At 35.4% G+C, this 27987-nt stretch overlaps 1 protein-coding gene across 3 annotated transcripts in view; it reads left to right on the forward strand.

The window, feature by feature from the left end:
- PRKD3 (protein kinase D3) overlaps positions 1–27881 on the forward strand; it is a 79582-nt gene extending 51701 nt beyond the window's left edge. For all 3 annotated transcript variants that reach the window (XM_057743656.1, XM_057743655.1, XM_057743654.1), the window contains 13 exons: positions 78–155; positions 3533–3716; positions 5141–5264; positions 7458–7535; positions 8737–9013; positions 11902–11954; positions 13930–14002; positions 15355–15461; positions 19870–20031; positions 20260–20358; positions 22521–22788; positions 24838–24923; positions 25660–27881. In XM_057743656.1, coding sequence (XP_057599639.1) covers positions 78–155; positions 3533–3716; positions 5141–5264; positions 7458–7535; positions 8737–9013; positions 11902–11954; positions 13930–14002; positions 15355–15461; positions 19870–20031; positions 20260–20358; positions 22521–22788; positions 24838–24923; positions 25660–25833 — 1763 coding nt within the window. In that variant the 3' untranslated portion in view covers positions 25834–27881. The remainder of the gene's footprint in view (positions 1–77; positions 156–3532; positions 3717–5140; positions 5265–7457; positions 7536–8736; positions 9014–11901; positions 11955–13929; positions 14003–15354; positions 15462–19869; positions 20032–20259; positions 20359–22520; positions 22789–24837; positions 24924–25659) is intronic.
- The last annotated feature ends 106 nt before the right edge of the window (positions 27882–27987 follow it).

Below are 27987 nucleotides of genomic sequence, written 5' to 3' on the forward strand. Positions count from 1 at the left end.
GTAAAGAAAGTCTTTAACCGTATCTGGTACTGCCTGACTTTTTTACATAAGTTATTAAGCTGAATATTTTATTTTAGATTGTAAATTCAACTGCCATAAACGATGTGCATCAAAAGTACCGAGAGACTGCCTTGGAGAGGTTACTTTCAATGGAGGTAAACGTCTTTTTCTTTCTTTCTTTTTTTTTTTAATTATTTATTTATTTATTTATTTATTTTTGGTTGCGCTGGGTCTTCGTTGCTGTGCATGTGCTTTCTCTAGTCGTGGCGAGCAGGGCTACTCTTCATTGCAGTACACAGGGTTCTCAGTGTGGTGGGTTCTCTTGTTGTGGAGCATAGGCTCTAGGTGCTCGGGCTTCAGTAGTTGCAGCACGTAGGCTCCATAGTTGTGGCTCGCCGGCTCTAGAGCACAGGCTCAGTAGTTGTGGCACATGGGTTTAGTTGCTCCTCGGCATGTGGGATCTTCCCAGCCCAGGGATTGAACCCATGTCCCCTGCATTGGCAGGCAGATTCTTAACCACTGCGCCACCAGGGAAGCCCCTTTTTTTTAATTTCCAGAAAAGATCACAATTCTTTTGTGTAGTGTCTTTGTATAAGGTCATATTTGCATATTTTGTTTTGCTTACTTTGTTTCTTAACTTTGACTTTTTTTCTGATTTAATAATCAAACAAAATGCAGAGATCAGTAATAGTATAGTTTTAATTATACCTTCCTGTCCTTCCCTTAACCACCTACCAGTCTGTAGTCTAATGTGGCCAGTGGTGCTGCATATCCTTTTATTTTATTTTTTTATAAATTTATTTATTTATTCATTGGCTGCTTTGGGTCTTCATACTGCACGCAGGCTTTCTCTAGTTGCAATGAGCGGGGGCTACTCTTCACTGTGGTGCTTGGGCTTCTCATTGCAGTGGCTTCTCTTGTTGCAGCGCATAGACTCTAGGCGCTCAGGCTTCAGTAGTTGCAGCATGTGGGCTCAATAGTTGTGGCTTGCAGGCTCTAGAGGACAGGCTCAGTAGTTGTGGCGCATGGGCTTAGTTGTTCCACAGCATGTGGGATCTTCCTGGACCAGGGCTCGAACCCACGTCCCCTGCATTGGCAGGCAGATTCTTAACCACTGCGCCACCGGGGAAGTCCCAGTGCATATCCTCTTTTATCTTTAGACATAACAAAACTTATTTTAAAACTCTGCTGTTGTCCCTAGAACTATTTCATATTTCTAGTATTTATTGACTGCTTACTGTATGCCAGGCACTAATTCTAAACTCTTTATATATGTTGACATTTAAATCTGAGAACAACCTTTTGAGATAAGGACTTACAGATGAGTAAACTTAGACACAAAAACATTAAATTAAATAACTTGCCCAAGAAATACAACCAATAAATGGTAGAGTTGGGATCTGAACCTGTATGGTCTGACTTCTTAGTCCATAGTCTTTACAGTTCATTGTACTGTCCCACTTTCTCTTTCTCCATCAAATAATCATTAGCTAAAAATTTTTGCTTTTTTACCTGGTGTTTGTTTGTTTCAGGATTATATCACTTAAAGTGATTACCTTTTATGGAAGAAACTCTAAATTTTAAGCATAATTTTTCCTTAACATTTACATGACTAATAAAAATTGAATATAGGTAGTTCTGTAGGAGGAAGAGCATAAGGAGTGGAAATTAAACTCCTTAAGAATTTAACATTTGCTCTTATGGTATGTTTTCTGTGGTTGCTATTTAACACCATTAAGAGAGCGTGATTGGTTTTCTCATTTCAGCTACTTGGAATTAATGCAGCTTTTCTATGAAGTCTTTTCTAGATTTATGTAGTTCATGTATTTTTATACTTCTTTACCTTTTGACGAATGTATATGAAATACTATTTATATTTATTTTAATGGGCATTTATCTTTATATTAATGACTTTGAGCATCTTTCAAATGTTTACTGGTTAATAATGGGTGTCTCACCTATAAATTGCCTGTTCACATGCTATATATTCTAATTCTTTGTCAGCTTTATTGAGATATGATTTGTATACCTTCCAGTTCACACATTCAGTTTATTCACAGTTATGCAGCCATCACTACAATCTAATTTTAGAACATTTTCATTATCCTGAAAAGAACTCCATACCTATTAGTAGTCACTTCCCATCCACTGTTTCCCATTAGCCCCTGGCAACCACTGAATGGGTTTGTCTATTGTAGACATTTAATATAAATAGACTCATACAGTGTGTGGTCTTTTTGTGACTGATTTCTTTCACGTAGCATAATGTTTTCAAGGGTCATCCATGTAACAAGTATCAGTACTTCATTCTTTCCTTATTGATGAGTAATACTCCCCTGCATCAATAGGCTGCACTTTATCCATTCACTAGTTGATGGTCCTTTGAGTTTTATCCATTTTGGAGCTATTATGAACAATGCTATTGTGAACATTTGAGTACAGAGGAGTATATATGTCTTCATTTCACTTGGGTAGATAGCCAGTAGTGGAATTGTTTAGTTGTGTGGTAACTCTCTGTATGACATTTTGAAGACTGCCAAACTGTTTTCCAAAAGCAGCTGTACCATTTTACATTCCCAGCAGCAATGTATGAGGATTCTAATTTCTATGTTTCCTTGCCACCACTTGTTACTGTCTGTCATTTTAATTACTGCCATTTTAGTGAGTATGAAGTGATGTCTCGTGGTTTTGATTTGCGCTTCCCAGATATTGCATATCTTTTTATATACTTATTGGTCATTTTTACATCTGCTTTGGAGAAATATGTATTCTGGTCCTTTGCCCATTTAACTAGGTTATTTATCTTTTTATTGTTGAGTTGTAAGAGTTTTTTAAGTATTCTGGATGCAAATCCCTTGTTTGATATATGATTTGCAAATGCTTTCTCCCATTCTGTGCACTGTCTTTTCATTTTCTTGAGGTATCGTTTGCAGCAGGGAAGTTTTTAATTTTGATGAAGTTCAATTTATTTATTTTTTCTTTTGTCACTTAGGTTTTTGGTGGCGTATCTAAGAAGGCTTTGTGACTCAAGGTCACAAAGTTTACTCCTGTGTTTTCTTCTAAGAGTGTTACAGACTAAGCTCTTACACTTAGGTCTGTGATCCACTTTAATTAATTGGTTTAAGGAAGACTTCAAATTTCATTTCTTTTGCATGTAGATGTCCAGTTGTCCTAGCACCATATATTGAACAGACTATTGATTCTTTATTCATTGTATTGTCTTAGACCCTTGTGAAAAATCAGTTGACCAGATGTGTAATAGTGGTAGCTAATCTTTTACTTTGCTTCTAATATCTTTGTCATGTCAAAATTTTAAATTATAATGTAATCAAATTAATTAATTTTCTGCCATATGGTTTGTACATTTTATATTGTCCTAAGAAATATTTCTTTATCCTGAATCAGAAAAATATTTTTCTGTATTTTCATTTAAGAATTTTAAAACTTTTTTCACATTTAATACACTGTCTCTGTTTAGGTATAGTGATATTCCATTAATATAAAATTCTGAATTCATTTAAAACTTTGCCAGAACCTTCTACTCTGGGAACAGATACAGATATACCAATGGATATTGACAGTAGTGACATGAACAGTGATGGTAGTAGAGGCTTGGATGACACAGAAGAACCATCTCCCCCAGAAGATAAAATGTTCTTCCTGGATCCATCTGATCTTGATGTGGAAAGAGATGAAGAAACTGTTAAAACAATCAGGTAACGTGTGTGGATTTCAAGCTACTTCCAAATGCAAGGGCAGTCCAAGAGCTCTGCTAAGAAAGAACAAGCCATGTCTGTTTAAGTGGGTCCTAAAATGTAATTTAAAATCAATTAAATTGTGGCTAATACTTTTACACGTACCACAGTATTTTTCTGAAATAAATTATATTACTCTTGCTATCCACTCAAGATGGGAAGGTATGAGAATCTGTTTTCTTAAAGAGAAAAATGCTTTATTTTAATATAGTCTAGTTATAATATCTAGCTGTGGAGCAGCTACCACAAAGTGCCAGAATTGAAGCATCAGTTAAAGCAACCAGTTTCTTCCCACAGGCAGATTACCTGATGTTGGAAACACCAGTAAGAACCTGTACCTGAGAATCTTGCACAGAGATGATGGTGATGAATTTGGGGGCAGTTTTCATATTACAGTTAATCTGACTCTTAGCACTTTGTAAGAATGCTACCAGACTGTAAGACTTAAATATCTTCCTACATTCATAGAAATTCAGTTTTTTATAGATACAGCCTATAGGATATACTACTTTGTGATAAAATGTTAACATTTCAGCAGGCTTTGTTTTTCATTGGCAACAAATAGGTATTTAGAGAAAATGGATCATTTATCAGTCTCATATGGCTGAGTCATCATTTATTCAGTTTTTCTTGTCATTAAATTATAGCTAATATTATCGTTATCATTATTAATTAAAACTAAATTCCTCCCCAACTTGGAGACTGTTAAGAGAACTAAGCTAGTTTCCTAATAAATGCTTCATAATTTAAGAGAAAGTATTTAACTGTTGGAGACTCAGTTGAAAACCAGTGTATTTTTCACACACATCCCCCAAATTGCTCTTTTTCTCCAGCTGCACTGTTACTGACCCATGTTTCAGTATTACCTGATTTGACTCATTTCATTATTTATTATTTTTATTTTCATAATATCTATAAATCGTTTTCCTCTCAATATCTTCTATAAGTACTTTTTTCTAACAACATGAATAATGGAATTTGATATTTGAATTTTGCCTTGTTATGAGTTTATTAAGTTATCATGCTACCTAGGGTAGGAAGATTTCTAGCAGCAGTCTCAAATAAGACCCTCTCCCAGGCTCCAGATTTTCCAACTGGGGAGGATTCTTTCTGTTCTATTCATTGTTTTCTTATGTTTTGTGACCCTCCAGGAAATATTGATGACAAGTAATGATGACTTATAGTATTATCTTAGTGTTATAAATTAACTATATCATCGTAGCAGGATTAATTTATTTTCTTCTTCTTAAGCCATTGTTTGTCTTCTTAAGATATTTTGAAGTTTTAGCTTAAATATCTTTAAAAGGGCTTGATGAGCTTACAGTATTTATGATTTTTTAAATTGAAATTGTAAATATTTGTCATAAATTTAAAATATATTTTAGTCCATCAACAAGCAATAACATTCCGCTGATGAGGGTCGTACAATCCATCAAGCACACAAAGAGGAAGAGCAGCACAATGGTGAAGGAAGGGTGGATGGTCCATTACACCAGCAGAGACACCCTGGTCAGTAATCACAGGCATTTTATTATGGTAGTGAAATTTGTTATGTGCTTTATTTTGTGCATTTTTTAAATCAAAATGAGAATGAGACATATATTAAGACATCATAGTACACTGGAACTACCATTACATTTGTAAAGAATATTTCAAAGGTGGAATATGTAATGTATTTAGTATTTATAAACTGGTAGAGCAGTAGACATTCAAAGTGGGTCTGGTGGTATAACACCAAATGTACAATCTATGAAAAAAAATAATTGATAACGCTGGATTCATTACAATTAAAAACTTCTGCTCTGCAAAAGACAATGTTAAAAGATTGAGAAGACAAGGCACAGACTTGGAGAAAATATTTGCGAAAGAGACATCCGATAAAAGACTGTTCTCCAAAATATAAAAAAACTCTTAAAATTCAACAGTAAGAAAACGAATAACCTGATTAAAAAACATGCCAAGGACCTTAACATGTACCTCACCAAGGAAGAAACTTAGATGGCAAGTAAGCAATATGAAAAGATGCTCCACATCATATGTCATCAGGCAAATGCAAATTAAAACAGTGAGATGCTACATATTTATTAGAATAGCCAAAAACCTAAACGCTGAGAACACTAAATTCTAGCAAGATGTAGAGCAACAGGAACTTTCTTTGATTGCTAATAGGAATACAAAATGGTATTGCCAGCTTTTGAAGACAGTTTGGCAGTTTCTTATAAAACTAAAGTGCTTTTACCATATGATCCATATGTTGTACTCTGCTGTTTACCCAAAGGGGATAAAAACTTATGTTCACACAGAAACCTGTGTATGGATATTTATAGTAGCTTAATATTAATAATTGCTAAAAATCTGGAAGTAATAGATGTCCTTCAGTAGGTAAATGGATAAATAAACTGTGGTACATCCAGACAATGGCATATTATTCAGCACTAAAAAGCAATGAGCTATCAGCCATGAAAAGACATAGAGGAATCTTAAAGGTTTATTACTAAGTGAAAGAAGCCAAAGTAAAAAAATTACATAGTATATGATTCCAACTGTATGATATTCTAGAAAAGGCAGAAGTATGGAGGCAGTAAAAAGATCAGGGTTGGGGGTAGAGACAGGTAGGGGTGAATAGGCAGAACATAGAATTTCTAGGGCAGTGAAAATACTCTGTATGAAACGATGATGATAGGTCATTATGCATTTGTCCAAATCTATAGAATGTGCAACACCAAGAGTGAACCATGATGTAAACTGTGGACTTCTGTGATGATAATGTGTCAGTGTGGGTTCATCAGTTGTAACAGATGCACCACTCTGATAAGGGGTGTTGATGATGCGGGGGTTGATGCACGCAGGGGGACAGGGAGTATATGGGAGATCTCTGTACCTTCCCCTTAACTTGCTGTGAACCTTAAGCTGCTCCAAAAAGTAAAGTTTTAATTTTAAAAAATAGTTTAAAGACATGTCAAAAAAAAATTGCATGGCAAAGAACGAAAGCAGAGACAAATGACAAACTGGAAGAAGTATTTTTAATTCATATTCTAAACAAGTAAGAAAAAGACCAGAACACAATAAATAGAAAAATGGTCAATGAATATGAACAGAGAGTTCACAGACAAGAAAATACAAATGACTCTTAAATGTAAGATCTTGATATCATTTTTTAATAAAAAACACAATTTAAAATTTTACCAAAATACCAACTTTTATTTATCAGTGTAACAAAAGGTCAGAGGTTTAGTAACGTGCTGCATTAGTGAGGGTTTGAGTAAATTAGGCACTCATGTTGCTACTGAGAGTATAAATTGGGTCAAATCTTGTGCCCGATAATTTAACACTGTCAAGTAAAATTACACGTGTGTGTATCTTTTGACCCAGTAAGCCAGCCTTTAGAAATTTAGCCTGTAGGTAAATTACGTATCTGTGTGTGTAATACTTACATATTTGTGCGTGCATGCATGAGATCCTCAAAAAGGAATCCCCAAACCTGATAACATTACTTGCCTGGCGTAAGGGTGGGAGTGAGATAGGAGTGATGATGGAAGTATACTTTTCACTATATATCTTTTTAATTTTATGAATTTTGAACCTCATGAATTTTAAACCTGTTCAAAAGTACAAACATGGATAGAAATGAAAGGGAAAGGGAAGTTCAGGCCTTTGAAGGAATCATCACTTTTGAACCTCACAGTTTTATGCTCTTTATAGAGAAAGAGGCATTATTGGAGACTGGACAGCAAATGTCTAACGCTGTTTCAAAATGAATCTGGATCAAAGTATTATAAGGTAAAGATTTCACATCTTTAAAAAAATATGTACATTAAAATACTGTATGCTTTTCAGATATATCCAAATAATATTTATTAATTGTTATGTTGAATTATACCTATTATAACTGTGCCTATTATAGTTTATAGAAGTCACCGTTTAAGTTCCTTGTTGAAGCAACTGTCTTCTACCCCTCCATTTCACCTCCACTGCAGCCCTGCTACCAAAGGTTGTTTTTTATTGCATGTTTCTTTATTTTTGGCCTGTCAGGTTGCTCCTGCTTTTCTTCTGAGTACCAAGTGCTCCTCCATATCTGTGGAGGCCTAACCATTTTATGTGAGACTTGAGCATCTGTGGATTTTGGTGTCCATGGGGAGTCCTCACACCAGTCCCCCTTGCATGCTGAGGGACAGCTATACTATGATTTAGATTAGACTGTTAAGAAAGTTCCGTGATCATTGCCAGTCCAGAAGAGGCCAATGTGGTATTCAGCATTTCTCCCATCTAACATTTTACCTTAGAGCCCAATTTCCAGATGCTTCTTTTGGCTTTCTTTTCCTTTGTATAGTCCTTTTTGCTTGACTTGCTGCACATTTTGCCATATCACAGACTGACACCAAACAAAATTGTCAGTGTAGCAGTTGTATCAGTAAGAAAAAGAATAGAAACTAATGAATTGCTTTGAGCTGGTTGGGTTTTTTAAAAATAAGTTTTTTGCTTTAGGATATGGACTAAACATAAATGATTGTTAACAGTTATAGACAAAACCAGAATGGAGTGCTTAAACAATTTACACTGACATTCTTCTTTTGCTGCTTTTATTTCTGCTTCGTACTCCTTTGGGGGTTCCATCTCACAGATAGCAGCCAGTAGAGTAGTAGTTGTTGAGTTGATTTAATGACAACTGGGAAACGACAAGTGTTGGGTATAGCGGCAGTTGCCCTCCTAAATCCTTTCCTTCCTTTCACTCTAATGATCTGTTACAGGCCTGAATTACTAGCTTGGTTATTATACTCCATGCTCTGCCTCTGGCATTGCTGGACATGCAGATCATTCTAAGCACATATCATCATAAGACTTGAGTGTATGTTCCATGTGCCCTATACTTCTGTTTGTCTTAATGGTATTCATTAGAAATGCCTATCCTTGATTGTTTAGTGCATTTGAAAATTTTAAAAAGATGTATTCATGTTTTCTAATGCTTAATTTTTTACTTCAGGAAATTCCACTTTCAGAAATTCTCCGCATATCTTCCCCGCAAGATTTCACAAACATTTCACAAGACAGCAACCCACACTGTTTTGAAATCATCACTGATACTATGGTATACTTTGTTGGTGAGAACAATGGGGACAGCTCTCACAATCCTGTTCTTGCTGCCACTGGAGTGGGACTTGACGTAGCACAGAGCTGGGAAAAAGCAATTCGCCAAGCTCTCATGCCTGTTACCCCTCAAGCAAGTGTTTGTACTTCTCCAGGGCAAGGGAAAGATCACAGTAAGCAATAAGCTTGTTGATGGCTTTTCCCCCCTTTGGTTCTTAAGCATTTTGTGGGTGTGTTGTATTTCTGTATTTATTTTTAATGCTCATTTTTAGCTTCATTTTTAGTAGCCAATACCATTAGTTAATTCCTTTATAAAATTATGTTGGTTGTAGTATATGCATACAATCCCCAGAGCTAGGCTCCAGAGTCAGTCTTCCTACATTTAAATCCTGGCTCTGCCAACCTGTTACATGATCTTAGCAAGTACTTTCCTTCTCTGTAATAGAACCTATTTTATAGGATTGTCAGCATTAAATGAAAGAGAACCATAAGGTGTTACGTAAACCATTAGTATTAGTACTTTGCTTCATGGTGGGATTTGCAGGCTATAAAAGTGTTACAGTTCACATACTCATGAGATCTGTGAAGTCAGAAATGCTGTATTTCTTTTAACTGAATTAAAAGATTCAGAAACATTAAACAATTATTGAAACACATGTTCTTTACATTAACAAAATTTATAAAGTAAAACCTAAATTTGATAAAGGTTCAAGTGAACACTTAATCAGAAAGCCACAGTAATATGTCACTTTCCCCTCCATTGGCATTATTTTGTTTATGGGGAAATGTCATTCACTCTTTCAACAAAAATGTTTAAATTCAAAGAGGTATCAGCCACATTCTTTTTTCTTCTTCTTCCTTTTTTTTGGCCATGCTGCCCGGCTTGCAGTGTTTAGCTCCCCGACCAGGGATTGAACCCAGGCCCCAGCAGTGAAAGTGCCGAGTCCTAACCACTGTACCTCCAAAGAGTTCCCTCAACCAGTTTCGAAACGTACTTTATTTCAGCTATGCTACTTTATACACCTATTCTTGGCATTATGCTAGGTCCTGGGCTAGAATACGAAAGAAACACAGAAATTTTAAAAGATACTAAGGGAAATAGGACATAACATATGTAAGTGTTAGATGGTAGCATAAAGCATTAGAGTGCAAAAATGAGTAGTGCGTTTCTCGAGGAACTCAGATATGGGTAGGAAGAGTAAGCGGAGACTTCATGATAGAGGAGCCCGATTTGAACCTTGACTCTGGATCTCAAGTAGGTTAGGATAGGCAGAGCTAACCTGGGAGGGGTGGAGGGGTAGAGTTGAGGAGACAAGTGTGATCAAAGGGATGAGGGTAATGACCATGAAAATGGTATTTAATACTGATTCTTAAGGGTGAATAAATGGATATTCCCAGTGTTTCTTAAATTTGAGGGGATTTTAGACAGAGCCCTCTGATATTGTAAGTAAAACCATGGACCTTTTCCCCCCAAAAATAATGCAGGCACATAACATACAAATTTTATATATAATTGGATTTGGGGACCTTCTCAATCCCATCCATGGACCTCTTCCCTAGGGTTAAGAGTCCCTAAAGACAGGTTGCAGAATTCTGGAGAATGAAAGCCCAGTTCTGCCACTTTACTAGCTTCACGATCTTGGCCTCTTCAGTTCTCTAATCTAACAGGGAAATGATAATAAATGCATATGATGCACTTAGCACCATCCTGACCCATTAGTGACATTTTTGCTGTGTTGTTGCTGCTTGCAGCTGCTGTTGGCTGCTGTCCTTGTAACAGCCTATCTGGAGCAGAGTTCTCCTGGAAAGCAATAGAAATTAAAACTGGATGGAGCTAGACAGTGGAGGCCTTTGAAACAAAATAAATATTGACTTAAACTAGGAGACTGGAACTACTGAAAAGCAGAGTTTTAGGCTCATTAATCTTGTTGATTCTGTGCCTTTTTGGTCTGTTTCATTAATATTTAATTTTTGGATTATTTAAAATATTTTAAAATTGAATATTTAAAATATTTTAAAATTGAATATTTTGAAATGGAGGTTTTCACAGTCATCTTACTTATTTTTGATGTATAGTTGCTTATATTTCCTTAATGACATTTTATATTTTTATATTTGGGATTATAAAGGAAATTTCATATCTTTTTCTTCGAGTTGTCACTGAGATTCTGGATGTTTGACAGTTAGTCTCTTGCTTACTTTCCAAATTTCCCTTTTTTCTTTTTTCTTGTCAGTTACTTCCTTTGCTTACCAAAGTAATACAGATATTTAAACTTTATAGAAATATGTAATATAAAATAAGAAATTCCTCCCTATACACATATGACACATCCCCCTATTATATATCTCCCCCCTCAGAAAACCATTATTAAGAGTTCAGTGTATATTTCTTGACTTGGGGATGGCTTGGGGGGGGGATGTCTATACTATTTATACTGTATTGTTATAATTTTATTTTCACAAAAAAATGTGTCATACATTTTTGTTGTAAAAGATGTGTGATCTTTTTATAGCTTGGTTTTATCAACTATTTAATATGTATCAGATATATTTTAATGTCAGTATATAGATTTATATAATTTTTAAATTTTTATTATGACAGTAATGCATACTTTTTATGCATTTTTCTAAATGCAGGCAGTCTGGAAGTGTATAAAGATTAAATCTTTGTTCTTCAACTCTGCCTCTCTCATTCACCAGAAGTAATCATATTTGTTTTGTTTTGATTCAAATGCCACTACCCTGCAACTTACCTTTTTAACTTAATAATGTTGTAAAAAGCTTTCTGAATCAGTACTTAAATAGCCCTACATCCTTAAATGTTTAGAATAGTATTCTTTTGTACGGATGTATCATATTTTATTTAACCAATTTCCTGTTGATGGATTAGTATTGTGTATGGATAAATTCTGCTTTAATGAATATAATTATATTAACTGTATGTTAGCTAGTTTTTAACATTTAATATATTGTGAGCATTCACATGTCAGTAAAAATATTACTAAGTTATGTGTTAACAGTTTTTTTTTTTTTCCCCATACATCATTCTTATATCTTACAGAAGATTTGTCTACCAGTATCTCTGTATCTAATTGTCAGATCCAGGAGAATGTGGTACGTAAACATTACAGCTAAAGTATGCAAATTGGGTGATTAAGAAAAATAAAATGTGAAAATTTTATTAGAAAAATAAGTTTATAGCCCAAAGTGTTGTGCAGTTTGCCTAAAGATGCTAGGCTAGACTGTGTGGGTGATAACTTCTGGGAGGACTTCAGCTTTATGAAGGAAACTGAGGCAGTTTCCTTTTAAATTATGAAAGTAAAGTTAACTTTTCGTAAATGACATTAGAATATTACAAAATGATAGACTAGTTCAAAGAGAAGGGAGAGGCTGCTTCTTTCTGGGTCAGAGCAAGGAAAGCTTCCTATAGGAAGTACAACTTGAAATATGCCTAAAAGGATGGAAAAGAGTTTTGACACAGGTGCTGATAGGATGAGGGTGGGGGAAATGTTCATGGAAGTACATAGAAGCAGGAAATGCAGGATTTTAAGGAAGAGTGAAGACTCAGTTTAGCTGGTGTACATAGGTACAAGTAGGGGATTACAGTAGGGATCAGCATACTTTTTATAAAGGGATAGAAGTAAAGATTTTAGGCTTTGCGGACCGTATACAATTATGAACTCAACTCGGCCATTGTAGTGAGAAAGCCATAGGCCATACTTAAAGGAATGAGCATGACTGTTTTCCAGTAAAACTTTATTTGTGGACATTTATATTTGAATTTCATATAATTTCATGTTTCACAAGGTATCATTATTTTGATTTTTTTAACCATTTAAAAATTATAACTCTATTCTTCATTCAGGGGCTGTACAAAAAGAGGCAGCAGGCTGGATTTGGCCAACAAGCCATAGTTTGCCAACCCCTGGATTAGAAAGAAAAAAGGCTAGAAAAAGAAGTTAGAAAATTGTTCATTAGCTATGTGTATAAATTTCTGATAAAAATATCTCTTACTCATCTTGGGGTATGGAGCTGTTATTTTTCTGTAACATGTAAATGTCGTTGGATTTTCTAAGATTGCAATGAAGACTGGATATTCAGTAGCGTTATGGGAGATAGAGGGTTTTGATGAAATTTAATCTGTATGTCTCTTGATCTAGTGGTAGGTAGAATAGGTACCAGATTATTGGGGAGAGAAAGACGTTTTCTCATTTTATTTTTACAGATGAGAAGACCAAGTCCCAGGGAATTCAGTTTAAGATTACGTAATTTAAACAGAAATTAGGATTTGTGGAATTACTAATTTTATATTCCCGGCACTGACTTGACACTGTAGATATTCTCATTTAATTCACTTAAAAATCCATTGAGATAGGTGTTATTATATCCGCTTTACCAATGAGGGAATGAGACCTAGGAGACTGGTTTATTCAGTCAGGTGACTACCATGAGACTGGCACTGTCTGGGAATGTAACACTGAACAAGATAGGTGCAGCCCCTGGCTTCATGGAGACTGTAGCATGTACCCAAACAAAAGACAGACCTTGACTGAGGCTCTGCGGAGAGGATTGGCGAGTGCCTTCCAAGAATATTCTGACAGCAACAACCACTAACAAAAAAAAAGAAAAGGGAGGGAAGAAGATTTGAGGAGTGGATTTGAGCTACACATACTCTTTTCACCAGTCTTTCAAAATGAGTCTGATCTCAATAATATGAATCTTTGAGCTTTTCTTTCAAATCAAAGATAGTAAGTCTCTTTAATGGTAAAGTAGGTAAAACGTTTTTCTTAATTTTTTATGTTAATTTACTTTTTATAGATCACCACTTAATAAATACATTTTTTAATTCAAAGCATTTTTTCCCCAGTGGTATTCTTAGAGAATACATTATAGTTGTACATTAAGAGTCATAGTATAAAGTTAAGCTTTTTTAGGACATAGAAAGCCTATATTTCATAAAATATTTTGTGGCAATTAGTTCCGTCAGTTATAAAAATGCAAAATGTATTTAAGTATTTGAATGAAAAGAGTCAGAGATTTTGACATTATTTCATAGAGGTAATAACACTGCTTACTCTTTCCTAAATAGGACATCAGTACTGTTTACCAGATCTTTGCAGATGAGGTACTTGGTTCAGGCCAGTTTGGTATTGTCTATGGAGGTAAGCAGCTACAGCCTTTTGTATATTGTAGATAATATAGAAAGATTATGAAATTTAAAAACATCTGCCAGCTATTAACATCTTGTCACAATTTTCTCAAGTGGTTTTTTTTTTCTCAAAGGTTAACCAACATACTTTTAGCTAAGCTCTTTTCCCTGTAACTGAGTGTTAATTCCTTAAACTGAGAACTTCAAAAAGTAACAGAGAAAGAATAAGAAAATTCACAGGTGTCTTCATCTTTTCTTGTAGCTTACATATAAAGATGTTTGTGTGGGAAAAATAAATGGCTTGAAGTTTATGTTGGACTATGAAAGTTTGTTTATTGAAGTATATGGTCCACTGGTTTTCCAACACAAATGGCCCCATTTGTCTGCTATTGGCATGAATGGTATCAGGTCTGAAGACCTGAAATCTTATCTAGCTCTGTAACTTCCATTGGCAAAGTCATTTAACCTCACTGTGCCTCAGTATCTTCATCAGTTTAATGGAGCTAATAAAACCTGACCTACATAGTTCACAGGATTTTTAATATTCATTAAACCTAATGTATGTAAAAGGACTTTATAAGCTATGATACAAGGTATAAAAGAAACATAATGTAAAACTCTTTTCATTCCTTACTGAGACTAGTTGGCCTTTCTGCCTGAAGGCTATATAGTTAAATCACTCTGTGCTGATCCAGTGAACCTAGGATAAAATTAATTCATTGATACAATGTTCCTATCTTGACAGAATTTCTGAAGACTAAGTCACATAGTTAACTGTCATTTATTTGATAAGGTAGATTATATTTCAGCAAACAAGTTCATTCAAATTTCCTGCTGCGGGACTTCCCTGGTGGCGCAGTGGTTAAGAATCTACCTGCCAATGCAGGGGACACGGGTTCGATCCCTGCTCCAGGAAGATCCCACATGCCACGGAGCAATTAAGCCCATGCACTACAACTGCTGAGCCCACAAGCCACAACTACTGAAGCCCACGCACCTAGAGCCTGTGCTCTGCAACAAGAGAAGCCACTATAATGAGAAGTCCGCACAGAGCAACAAAGAGTAGCCGTTACTCATCGCAACTAGAGACAGCCTGTGCGTAGCAACAAAGACCCAACGCAGCCAAATTTCCTGCTGTTTCAGATAATGAAATGGCCTTTATTAGGGGCAATTATTATAAGGGAAAACATAATTTATTTCTTAAAATTTAGTGATGGAGAAAGAAGAAAATGAGCCAAAAAAAAGAAATTCAAGAGTTAAATACATGTCAATTTCAGTTTGTGGACAACTTCCTGATAAAGCTTTTGTAGTACATGTGGGATGTCAATTTGCTTCTTTCTTTTCTGTACTTTTTTTTTAAAATAGGCAAACACAGAAAGACTGGAAGGGATGTGGCTATTAAAGTAATTGATAAGATGAGATTCCCCACAAAACAGGAAAGTCAGCTCCGTAATGAAGTGGCTATTTTACAGGTAAAAAAAAAATTGCTTTGTATTGGTTTTAAATTTTTGACTTAGGAGTTTTTAAATCCAAGTCTATATAGTATGCTAAGAATGAGATTTGGTTTTTTTTTCTTTGTTCTCATTTTATGACCTTTCAGCTCAGTGAGAGACTGGTGAGCATCTGAATTAACTCCCTAAGTCTTTTTTTAAAAAGGCAAAATTAGGTTACAGTAATCTAGGAGTTACAAGGACTGTAATTATGGTATTAGTTTGTTTTTTTCATAAGTAAAATCTTAAAGTAAAAAAACTCAAATTTCATTCTTAATTCATCACTCCATGAGCTCAAAATACTTTGATACTTCTACCACCACATTTCATTATAATAGTTTAGTCCATTGAGGTGTATATATATATATATATATATATATATATATTTTTTTTTTTTTTTTTTTTTTTCATTGAGGTATATTTTTAAAGATATACTGGCAATGACTGAAATCCCATAAAATAAATTACTATGTTTTTATTTTCATTTAACATTTTTCTCTCTTTTGGAGGTCATCTAGAAGATTAAAATTTAGCTTTTTCTGAATATCATATAATTTATAACATGCAAATATTTATTAACCGATTGTGTAGCTTTTGCATAGTATTTAAGAAATCATGGTGATATAATAGTTAATGCTGTCAGAGCCCCATTTGCTTGTGGGTGAAGTTCAAGAAGACACAGCCTATTGAACTTGTGCTTCTTTGGAGAAGAAGGTAAGAAAAATATAAACATGTAATTAATTCTACATTTATTACATTATTGGTCACTATTGGTAACATTTGCCTCACTTTTTTTCAGAGGAGTGATAATCAAAAGATTGTGGTCCACAAGCTACCTGTGGTTACTTCAAGGCTGCCTCCTCCTATAAAGCTACCTTTAAAATAGGCTGTTAATAGCATTCAGCCTCTGCGTTAGGGTTTGAGTATATTGTTAGAGATCATTTTTCATATTTAATTTTGGACTCTTTCTCATTATCCAACTAATATGCAAAAAATAAATATTAAGGATTTATTCATAAGGCTTGATTTCTCCTTGTCATTTTTTAAAAATTTTATTGAAGTATAGTTGATGTACAATGTTGTGTTGATTTCTGCTATAAGCAAAGTGACTCAGTTACACACATATATTCTTCATGTTCTTTTCCATGATGGTTTATCACAGGATATTGAATGTAGTTCCCTGTGCTCTACAGTAGGAAACAGTTGTTTACCCATCCTGTATATACTAGTTTGCATCTGCTAATCCCAAGCTCCCAATCCATCCTTCCCCCACCCCCGCCTCTCCCTTGGCAACCACAAGTCTGTTCTTTATTTCTGTGAGTCTGTCTCTGTTTCATAGATGTGTTCATTTATTTCGTATTTTAGTTTCCACGTATAAGTTCTTGTCAGTTTGACCACAAACACAGCTCTGTACTAAATACCGAAGCTTTTTTCCCCATGTTATCAACTGCAGATCTTAATAACTAAATTTAGGAATTTCCAGATAATGCACAATATAAACACTTTATTATTATAGTCCTCTGGCTATTTTCAGAATTAAAATATTTCAGAATTAAATTATTTCAGAATTAAGTAATTATAGTATGGGGGATTTTTTACTTTCATTTCATAGGACTATAGTAATGTAAAATGTTCTTTTGCTATTGCCTGAAGAGGGTAGTAGCGTAGTGGGAGAAAAGGTGAGGCGCTCTCATGGCTCCCTGTGTAAATGGGAAAACATTCTCAGAAACTTAAGAACAAAATTTTTAGTTTGAACATTGCAGTATAAATTCTGTATTTTCCCCTTCTCTTCTTGGAAATCACCCAAAAGCTACAAGAAAAAATGATAAACAGAAAAGCATACTCTATCTTTAATAAAAATAAAAGAGAGTTCAGACCTACAAAATAGGTAGAAGTTTTTCCAGAAACAGTGGAAATGGACCAGGCAAATGTAGGAAGAGGCACCACAATAAGAACTGGTTTTGCTGGCTCTTTCTGAGATCTATAGTCGTGACAGCCTCTCTAGATTCCTCTCAAATAGAGGAAAGCCAAGGGGGTCATGATCTAATAAGATTTAAATCAAGAGAAAACACATGAAGTGAATTAAAGAAGGGAACTCTAACAGTGGAAGAATGCAAATCACACTAAACCAAATGAAATCAACATTTATAAAGGAAAACTAGAGACCATACAGGGAGGAACAGACAGGCACATGACAGATGAAGTAGACAAAGCTAGGTAAGAACACAAGAGGCCTAAACAGTATAAGGTAGATCTAACCAGTTTATGTTGAATCCTTTACCTTAAAAACAAATGAATACCCTATTAATTAAAAAAAAGAAAACAGAATAAACAGTTTTTGGTCTTAATGTGCTAAAGCTTAGAAATAAATTATAAAATTAGAAAACAAAAACTCCCATCACCTGAAAAAAAATTTTTTGGAGTCTTAATTCTTGAATCAGAGAGCAAAACCAAGGTCTGAGTATTTAGAAAATAGTTGTGAAAATACTGTATATCAGAGCTTTTGGACTATTGCTTACAGAAATCTTGGTAACCTCAAATATTTAATCAAGAAAGAATGAAAATAAATGAAGAGTCCAACTTAAGAAGCTGAAGGATGAACAGTCAACCTGAGGAAAACAAGGAATTAACAAAGATAAAAAAGGAAATTAATAAATTTAGTACATAAATCCAAAAGCTGATTATCGGGGTGGGGGGAGGGGGAGGATAACAGTAAAATAAATGTGTCCAACCTAATCAAAATATAAGAAAGTATAAAAATATTTTGGAGAGATGATCACAAATACTGAAAAAACTTTAGGCAAAATGACTAATTCTCTATGAAAGTATAATTTACCAAAACAGATTCCAGAGGAAATAGGACATTTAAACAAATAGAAGTTGTTAAAAGAATTACGTTACAGCATACTTCTGTTTTTGTGTGTGTATGCGTTTTCAAGGATGGCAGCAGAAAAAAGAAACTTAAGAGGTAGTCAACTACAGCATAGGGGACAGCCAGCCAGAGTTCCAGTTCTGAGTGATCAGAGTTATGATGTTCTGAATCTTCTGCTTACTGCCATTATCATGCTCCACCACTGTGGGGTATTTCACATATCTACTATAAGATTATGTCACTTTTTATTTTGCTACCTGGAACACCATGTCATTAAATTGTTTTAAGCTGATTTAGTAAACAGTATTTATCTTGCACTTGCTATTCATCTTCTAAACGTTTTTAAAACACCAACCATGATTCAGAAGTTGAGCTAAAAATGACTAAGACACAGTCTCTGCTCTCAGAGAACTTACTAGGCTACAGAGTAAGATACATATACACGTAATACAGTACAATAGGATAAGTACTGCTGCATAGAGAGTTCAGTGGCAACTACTGCAGTAGTCTGGAAGAGAGCTAATGTGAGCTAAAATGAAGGCATTACAGTGGGAATCGAGAAATGATGGTAGATTCAAAACACATTTTAGAGATGGAGCCCAACTTCACATAGGCTGAAAAAAAGGTTGCCCTCTTGGCATTCTTAGATATGCCATAGTAAGGAAAAAAGCATAAGAAAAATATATTTCTGTTGATAAGTATTAAAAAATTTAATCACTTGGGCCAACATTTAAGAGTATATTTAAGATTGAGTAAGAAGAATGAAACCAGACTGTTGAAGATATTAAAATCCACACAGAGAAATTTAGATTTATGTCCAGAAATAAAGAACCATTGAATGCTTTTTGAGTAAGGCTGACTTCTCAAGTTGCTTTTGGAGAAATTTTGTTACTTTTTTAAATATCAGTAAAATAGATTGCTTCTTTATTAGCAGATACAGTGTCATATTCAGCTTTATATTTCTCCAACCCTGTTAATCTAGTAGTGCTTAAGAAAAAGGGGTGATGGTGGTAAAGAGTTGCTGAGCCTGAAAGAAGGAAGACCAAATCAAGGTGTATAATACAATGAGATCAAGACTTAGATATGTAACTACCTTAAAGACGAAATCACCTGTTGAGCTAAGACCTTCACAAACAGGCCCAAAGAACGAAAGCTCTGTATAATTGGCTAAACTTTGATTGGCAGTTGGTGCCTATTCACGGACAGCATAAAATTAGAGTACTATCAGAAGATTAAAAAGATGAGAAGGAAGGAAAAGAAGTAGCAAAAGACAAGGGCATTTATATTTGAAAAACAGGGAAGACATTTTTTCCACTCTCCAGTGCATCCACTCTCCAGTGCAGAACTTGGGAAATCAAAATCCATGATCCTTTTTATTTTGCTTTTATTTTTCTAAGCTATTTTTTTCTTTCTGTGCCATTGTTCCATACAATTAATTGCAGCACATTGTTAGATACTAATATTTGCATAGTAAAACTTTACTCAAGTTGGTCACATAAATATCCTGCAACTCTTCAGAATTTGCACCATCCTGGGATTGTAAACCTGGAATGTATGTTTGAAACCCCAGAACGAGTTTTTGTAGTAATGGAAAAGCTGCATGGAGATATGTTGGAAATGATTCTATCCAGTGAGAAAAGTCGACTTCCAGAACGAATAACTAAATTCATGGTCACACAGGTATTTTAACTTTTTTTGAAACTAGAAAATAATAATAACTACAAGAAATGGTAGTGCTTTTGCATATTGTGATATTGTGGGAACTCTTAACTTGAACAGAATAACACTTTTAGTAATCTTGATGAACTGCAGTGGACTTTTTAAATTACAATACCATTCAAGGGATCCAGTTAGTGTTTAGCTGTGGTTTTTCCAGGAACAGAAAAAAATTGTGTCTTCTTTTAACAGATACTTGTTGCATTGAGGAATCTACATTTTAAGAATATTGTGCACTGTGATTTAAAGCCGGAAAATGTGCTACTCGCATCAGCAGAGCCATTTCCTCAGGTGAGATATTCTCCAGAACTTTTTTTAAGTATGGTTTTAAGTATCTGTCTGACAACATTATGAAGTTTCCATGTAATGAAAGGCGGTGCTGTAGGTTCAATACATAACCATCCTACAGAAATAACGTTTTTTATCTTGTAACTGCCATTGAGGATTTATACCTGAATAATTTGAATTCAGATTTTACTAATTATATTGTTTATTATCATGAAGACTTTTTAGACTTAATGGCTTTTTAGACCAGTTCTCAAGGAGTAATTTTTTGCTCTTTGTGCACAGTCCACCCCTCCCTGTGGGCTGGGAATGAAGTAGGAAAAGTCAGCCTTGGTTGGTGCTTGGTGCTCAGGACAAATTCCCTATGAAATAAAACAAACTGAGGGGTAACCCTGAAATGGGAAAACTAGATTTTGGTTGAAGCAGGCAGCCAACTCTTCTTCTTCCTTAGAGTACTATATTTCAAACATTTTCAGCAAAACTTATGGAAGAATTACATTTCCCATCAACAGTGCTCACATACATATGACGATATGTATGTTTTCTCTCTACTGCGTGTGATGCACTCATTTTGTTTTTTACTTGTTTAAATTGCATTTCATTAAAAAGTGTTGATATTGACCCAAATTTATTTCATAACCTAAAAATGTTTTTAACCCAAAGTTTGAAACATCTGTCCTAAGGACTATACATGGGTGGTACCTGTGAAGGTTTGGCATGATTGTCATCCGCTAGAGTAATCTGTTGCCAAATTATTGTTTACGTACATTTAAAACACATACTATAAAAAAAACAACAACACATACTATTAGACAGGTGACTAGAATAAGGACAACAGATGACTATTTCACGTGGTAAATACAACTCAAAAGAGTGTGGGCTGAGGCTAAAATTCCAGCTTTCTGACCTCCATTAGGAACAAAGGAAATATAATGTCATTTACTTGACACTCGTTTTTTTTTTTTGGTCAAGTGCTAGCCATGACCACTCTTCTTTATTCAGTTGCCAAACTGCCAAGTCATCTTTATCAAAATGTTAGCTGAAATGTGGCATTTAACGGGGGAAGGAAAAAAAAGAGTTCACATTTCTTCGTGGTCAGTAATCCTGTTCTTCAAATATTCAGAGGGAGTAGCCAAATTCAACACTGACACAGAACAAACATCATCATAAAAACATGTATGAAGGTCCATCTTTGCTTTCCAGTCACTGTTTGTACCACTGGTTTGTAGAGGCCAAATCCCTTGTCTCTCACTTTATCTTAGTGTTTAGTGAAGACATTCTGTGAGTCAGGGCATTTCCCTCGCACAGTACATGGCATCTGCTTGTTCAGCAGGGATGCATCATTAATCACCAGAATCTGAACCTCTGCTAGAAGATGGGCTGCAAGATAAGTATTCTGAGCTCTGCCAATCTCATTGTATTTCCAGAACTCTCTTCCCAGAAGGGCATGGTAGTGACTGCAGCTACTCCCAGATATAACGTTTTTCAAATCTCAACATCTAACTAGCAGTATTTTGTTCCATAATCATAGAAAACACTGTTACTCTTTCTCTTTCAAGCTATCTCTAATATTACTCTCCTCCAGGCCACAAACATAGTTATCTTTCTTACACCTCAATTCCATTTACTAGCCAATACATAGTGTCCTTGGGAAGAGAGATTCTAGGATTAAGCAAAATAAAGGGTAAGTTTTTAATTATCATAACTTATTTTTCATTCAGCAGACATTTGAGTACCTTTATCCAGGCACTGTGGGGCCACTGAGGATTTAAAAATGAAACATTTAATTCCTGTTTACAGATGACAGAAAGTGATCTCCTTAAAAGCCAAATGACAAAACATCACCACCCTCCATTTCATCAAAAACGCTGAGCACTTACAACACCAGTCTGATATCTGCCAGTCTGGAAGCTAGAATTCAAAAGTGGTTTTTTGAAATGAGCACTAGCAAAGCTCTTCATACCATTAGTAATGGATCACAGGGCTATGAATGTATCTTCCTTTTAAGAAAAATGTATTTTACAGTTTCCCTATCTATAATCTTTTGACATTAATAATACAGTTGGCAAATGTGTTGAAATGATGCAGTATCATATTTAGGGACAGGTATGTACATATAGATTGGCATATATGTCTATATCAATAATATAACATCGTTTAATTTCCAGGTGAAGCTGTGTGACTTTGGTTTTGCACGCATCATTGGTGAAAAGTCATTCAGGAGATCTGTGGTAGGAACTCCAGCATACTTGGCCCCTGAAGTTCTTAGGAGCAAAGGCTACAACCGTTCTCTAGATATGTGGTCAGTGGGAGTTATTGTCTATGTGAGCCTCAGTGGCACGTTTCCTTTTAATGAAGATGAAGATATAAACGACCAAATCCAAAATGCCGCATTTATGTACCCACCAAATCCATGGAGAGAAATTTCTGGTGAAGGTAAAAAAATAATAATTAAGTTCTAGGTCTGTGCCTTTTAGTCAAAATCTTTGTGATCCCATATCACCCTCTCTTCTGACTTCTCTTTTTAATATTTCCCATTCACCTTCCAAATTCAACTATTTACCAGTTTTTTTAGGCACATTTCCTTTTACATTATCTTTTCTTTATCGTCCTTATAGTTCCCAGGCAAGCCCAATTGCCTCATTTTGAAACTACTGAAATAGCTTTTTAACTGTTCTTCCCAGTCACCACTGCCAAATTCATCTTCAGGAAACACTACTTTCATCTTACTCTGCTCCCAGACACTTCAGCCCCCTAACCAGGCTGCATCTGTAGGTGTGTGTGAAACGGCCCAAGTTTACCTTCTAGCCTCATCTGCCACTACTGCCCTACGCAGGCTATTTTCGGCTATTCACTGCATTTTGCTTAGACCTTTCAAGCTCTGCCTACCGTCTCTCCTCCTTGCTGTCAAAATCTTTCCAGTCCTTCAAATCCCTCCCTTGTGGCTCATCTGTGAAGTGTTCCCTGAACCCCTCCTCCAAACTGTGTAATATCAACTTAGGCTATTTGTTGGGCGTATTTTTCCTTAAGTAGTCTATCTTTTCATGACCACTTTTCTTATCTTCAGAGCTAGATTCTAAGCTCCTTGAATGGAGACCTATAACTTAGGTTCTTTATATACCACTTAAAACATTATTTAACATTCCCATAGAATTTGATAGAACCACTATTGGGGAATATCCCCACCTGAATTTAGCCAACCCTTGGAACAGGAGAGTCTCTGTTTTTCCAGAAGAACCAGACCTAATTATAGGGATTAGTAGTCCATTAAACCAGGAAAAGTTTGAGGAACAACATGTAAATAGTAGGCTTACTTGGTAATAAACAGAGCTAACTTTAGAAGTATGTATGAGGGTTTAGAGATATTGCCAAAGTCTTCTGAGAGCTCCTTGGACAGTGTGGTCTGCAGACCTCTTACATCAGAATCACTTGGTGAATTTATTAAAAAGAAGACCCCCCCTGGCTCTCTCCCAGAGATTCAGACTCACTGGCTGGATTGATGCCCAGGAATGCATTTTAATAAACACATTGAATGACTGTGATGCACATAGTGGACTGCCATTTAAGGAACAATGGATAAAAGTTTGAAGTATTTAGAATACAGAGACATTAATAATTAAAAACTCAGAAAAAAAAACTTGATTAGGGAAAAAAAATATGGAAAATCTTTGCTAGTGTGGTGGTATATAGAAGAGAACTAGAAACAGTATAGCTGAGGCGCTCATTTGGCTTATCCCTGGATCCAGAGCTTAGTAACAGCTGTATTGTCACATAGGTTGCTTTGGTTTTGCTGTTGGTCCATTTCTCCAAGTAATTGCATAAAATGTGTATGCCAGGATCTCACCACATACACCAATATACCATGAACTTACTTGTTAAAACCTGTTTAAGTATGAACTTTTGGTAATAAGTTATCACCTCACTCTAACCACATCTATAGAAGTGAGGCAATGGCTTTGGCTACTCTTCCAGACCAAGCCCGAGGCTAGAGAATAACACGGCATCATTGGAGGGGGAGAAAGAAACAAACAAAAAAAATCAGTCTATAATCAGAGTCTGTTTTATTCATCTTAAAAAATAATAGTTAATACTTAGCATTTATGTGCTGAGCACCATTTTAAGCCCTTTACGTGTATCAGGTTTATGTCATCTTCTTAACCTCATTTTAAAGGTGAGGAAACTGAGGCACAGTATAGTTAAGTAACTGACCCCATGTCACACATAGTAACAACTTCAGGTCAAGCAGGCTGGCTGCAGTCTGTACTTTTCACCTGTACTCTCTGCTATCTCCTGAATAAACCAGGTACACTGTGAATTCAGTAAATATTTATGAATCACTAACATGTTGGCTTAAAGACCATGTTACGGAGAAGCAAAAACCCTCAACCCTGTCTTTCTATGGATTGAACTGCTTTCCAGGCAGTCACAGGTTTGGGATGCTCCATATGCTCAAATTCATGTATCTAATTTTGTCTTTTCCCTTAGCAATTGATTTGATAAACAACCTACTTCAAGTGAAGATGAGAAAACGTTACAGTGTGGACAAATCTCTTAGTCATCCCTGGCTGCAGGTAAAAAAAAAAATGTGTTTCTCTTTGGTGATCCTCATTTGAGCAGTTCATGGTGATCTATCTTACTTAATGAAACCACTCTTAGCAGTAGATTTTACGTCTTAGGGCCTCATAGTGTTCATGTCACCTTTCTGTAAGACAATAAGCATGACATGTTATGGTGTCAAGTATATCTTATTTTTAAAATGTCCACTAAAAGGTTTATATTTGCATTGAAGAGGTCAGATATGCCATTTATAATGTCTGGTTTAATTCCCCCCAAAACTATTGCATAGATTTCTCAAAAGATACTCTCAAACTTCAGAATAAAGAGAGCAGCTTTAGAACTATTTTAAAGGGAATGAGGGATGGAAGTAACTTCAAAACAAATGTAATCATACTTAGTCTCAGCAGTTATTAAATTTTCCTGATAGCAGATTCTAAGCACTTCCCCTATTTTGAGGGTATAGGCCTCTCCAACAGAGTATTTCAGTGGTTATTATTGGCCACCTCAGAAGCCTGAGGCAGTGTTTTCTTTTTTAATTTTAGACACTACTTCCTTCCTTCATGAGAGACTCTAAATTTGAAGAAGTATTTATCCTTTAACATTGCTAACTTAAAATATTATTGTGCAGCACGCATTTAGGAAGTGGGGATATCAATTTTGTGACTAGGGTGCTGAGCAAAAAAAAAAAAAGGTTAACAATATTTTGTTTCTTTTATGGTTCATAATCACTTGGGTTTTTTTTTCCTCTAGGACTATCAGACTTGGCTTGACCTTAGAGAATTTGAAACTCGCATTGGTGAACGTTATATTACACACGAAAGTGACGATGCCCGCTGGGAAATACACGCATATACACACAACCTTGTATACCCAAAGCACTTCATTATGGCTCCCAACCCAGATGACATGGAAGAGGATCCTTAATTATCAATGAGCTAACTTCAATAAGAAAGGATTTCATGTTTTGGACTGGTATTTTGCTGTGTAACTGTTGTTCTTTGTAGGTTGTCATCTGAAGGGATGTAAAGACATGGGGAAATGTGATAAGGAATCAGTGACACCAATACTGTAGTTCATATTGAATAGGTACAAGAGGGAAAACTGAGTCATAAAAAACCATAATGGAACCCAAGATGAAGCTTTTCATAAATTTCTACAGCATAAGCAATAACTGGTTTTTGTATTTTTTCCTAATCGTTCATTTTAGTACAATAGTGGCACTTAATTTATCTTCCCTTTCCTGTTCTTAACATTTTTTTTTAAAAGGAGAGAAAGACAAGCTAGAATCCAGTTATTGCATAGCTTGACCAAATCATACAAGAGTTACAAGGTTGATTACTAAACAGATGTGCATTTAAGCAGTAACTGAGAGGCTACCAGCATGCCATTTCTTATAGACTTTAAACATTTATTTAACTGATCATAGAGGCACTGAGGGAGTGCTGGAGTGTTTACCTTTCTTTTTTAGGTCAGTCAAGACGCCAAAAGATCCCTAACCTTTTCTGAATATGCTCTTAAGAACATGGAAATTGAGTTGTCACCTTTTGTAAGTATTGATATGTTGCAACAGCCCCTAAGATCATTTGGGACAACTGATATATAAAACCAGGAGTAGGAACTGCTGGTCTAAGTGCTGAGTTGTTATGTATATCTTCTTATAGCTCAACTCTGCTGCTAAATATTCATGTTCCCACTGACGCCGTTGTGATGCCACAATTGGATTCCAACATTTAATGGGTATAGATCTGAACTCTAATTACACAATTTCTCTTTACATAGAGTTGAATAATTTGAGGAAGAAAATTAAATACATGCTAAAAGTAGGGCCAATGCAGAGTCAGTTAATGCTACAGGGAAGAATAACAAACAGTATCCTTTTTTCCTTCCCTTAGCTTATTGGACAGCTTTACAGATACCTGGAATGCTTTAAGATCAATTATATTTTAAGCAGTTTTGGGGAGTGGATCGGGTGGAGCATGAAACAGTTTATAAGAGTAGGGCTATATTACCAGCTAAGCAAATAAAAGAATGAAAGAAGTATTTGTTTTAAACATTCTAGCTTCAGCAGCCAGCTAAAAGACTTTTTTTTCCTACCCAGATATCATATTTAAGAGTTCAGATTTTTTCATAGCTTTTTAAAAGTTACTGATAGTCTTTCCCCAAAAAAGTTAAAGATTTGGGACCATTCACTTATTTAAAAAAAAATTTAGGGACTTTTTGTTTCTTGATTCCTCAGTGATCATGTAAACTTTTTTCCTCTCCAAAAAGACCAAAAGATGTGGAGCCAAAAAATCTGGCTCCATTCTTTAATTAGCTATGTTGGCCTCGGCAGGTGACAGTCTGTCTGAGCCTTGAGCTCCTCAGTCTATAAAATAAAGATTATAATTCTTGCCTCTACCTTCCTCACAGTGTTGTTGTGAAGATCAGATAGTCATAAGCCAACAGTTATAAAAGTGTTAACTATCACTGCCCACAGAATTTGAGGTAGTAAAGGAAAAGAACGTTCTTCTTGTGAACAGACTAAGAGGGCCTTTAGAGATCCCTGAAGCTACTCCCTTATCTGGGACTAAAAATATCCTTGAGAGAATGGAAACAAACACACAGTGCTCCTCTGTTCTGAGCTCTTTATGTGTTTTACCCTTACAACAGCCATGAGGTAAGTGCATGTGAACTGTATCTCACAGATAAGGAAACTGAGGCACAGGGAAATAAATTAACTAGCTGCTGAAGGTCACACAGTTAGGCTGTGGGTTTGAACCCAGGCACTGTGGCTCCAGAATCCTTTTCACCCCTCCTAACCATTTTACTATATTGCCTACCCCTAAATATCTCCAGGACATATTCCACAAAGTCTGTCAGTATTTCATTCTCATATAGGAATTTAAAAAAATTAAACCAAATTAATTTTGCAGAACCTCTGGGAAATGTATTTTCCCTGTGATTGGGGATGACTTCCCCAGATTTTTTTTAAAGTAAGTCTGTTTATATCAGTGCGCTAAAATGAAGTACTTCTGAGTCACTAGGCACCCTATTGTGGTTTTACTGCGTAAGATGAAAATTAACTGGAATGATGTTTGC

The sequence above is a fragment of the Hippopotamus amphibius genome, chromosome 7 (genome assembly GCF_030028045.1).
Source record: "Hippopotamus amphibius kiboko isolate mHipAmp2 chromosome 7, mHipAmp2.hap2, whole genome shotgun sequence".
Taxonomy (NCBI): Eukaryota; Metazoa; Chordata; class Mammalia; order Artiodactyla; family Hippopotamidae; genus Hippopotamus; species Hippopotamus amphibius.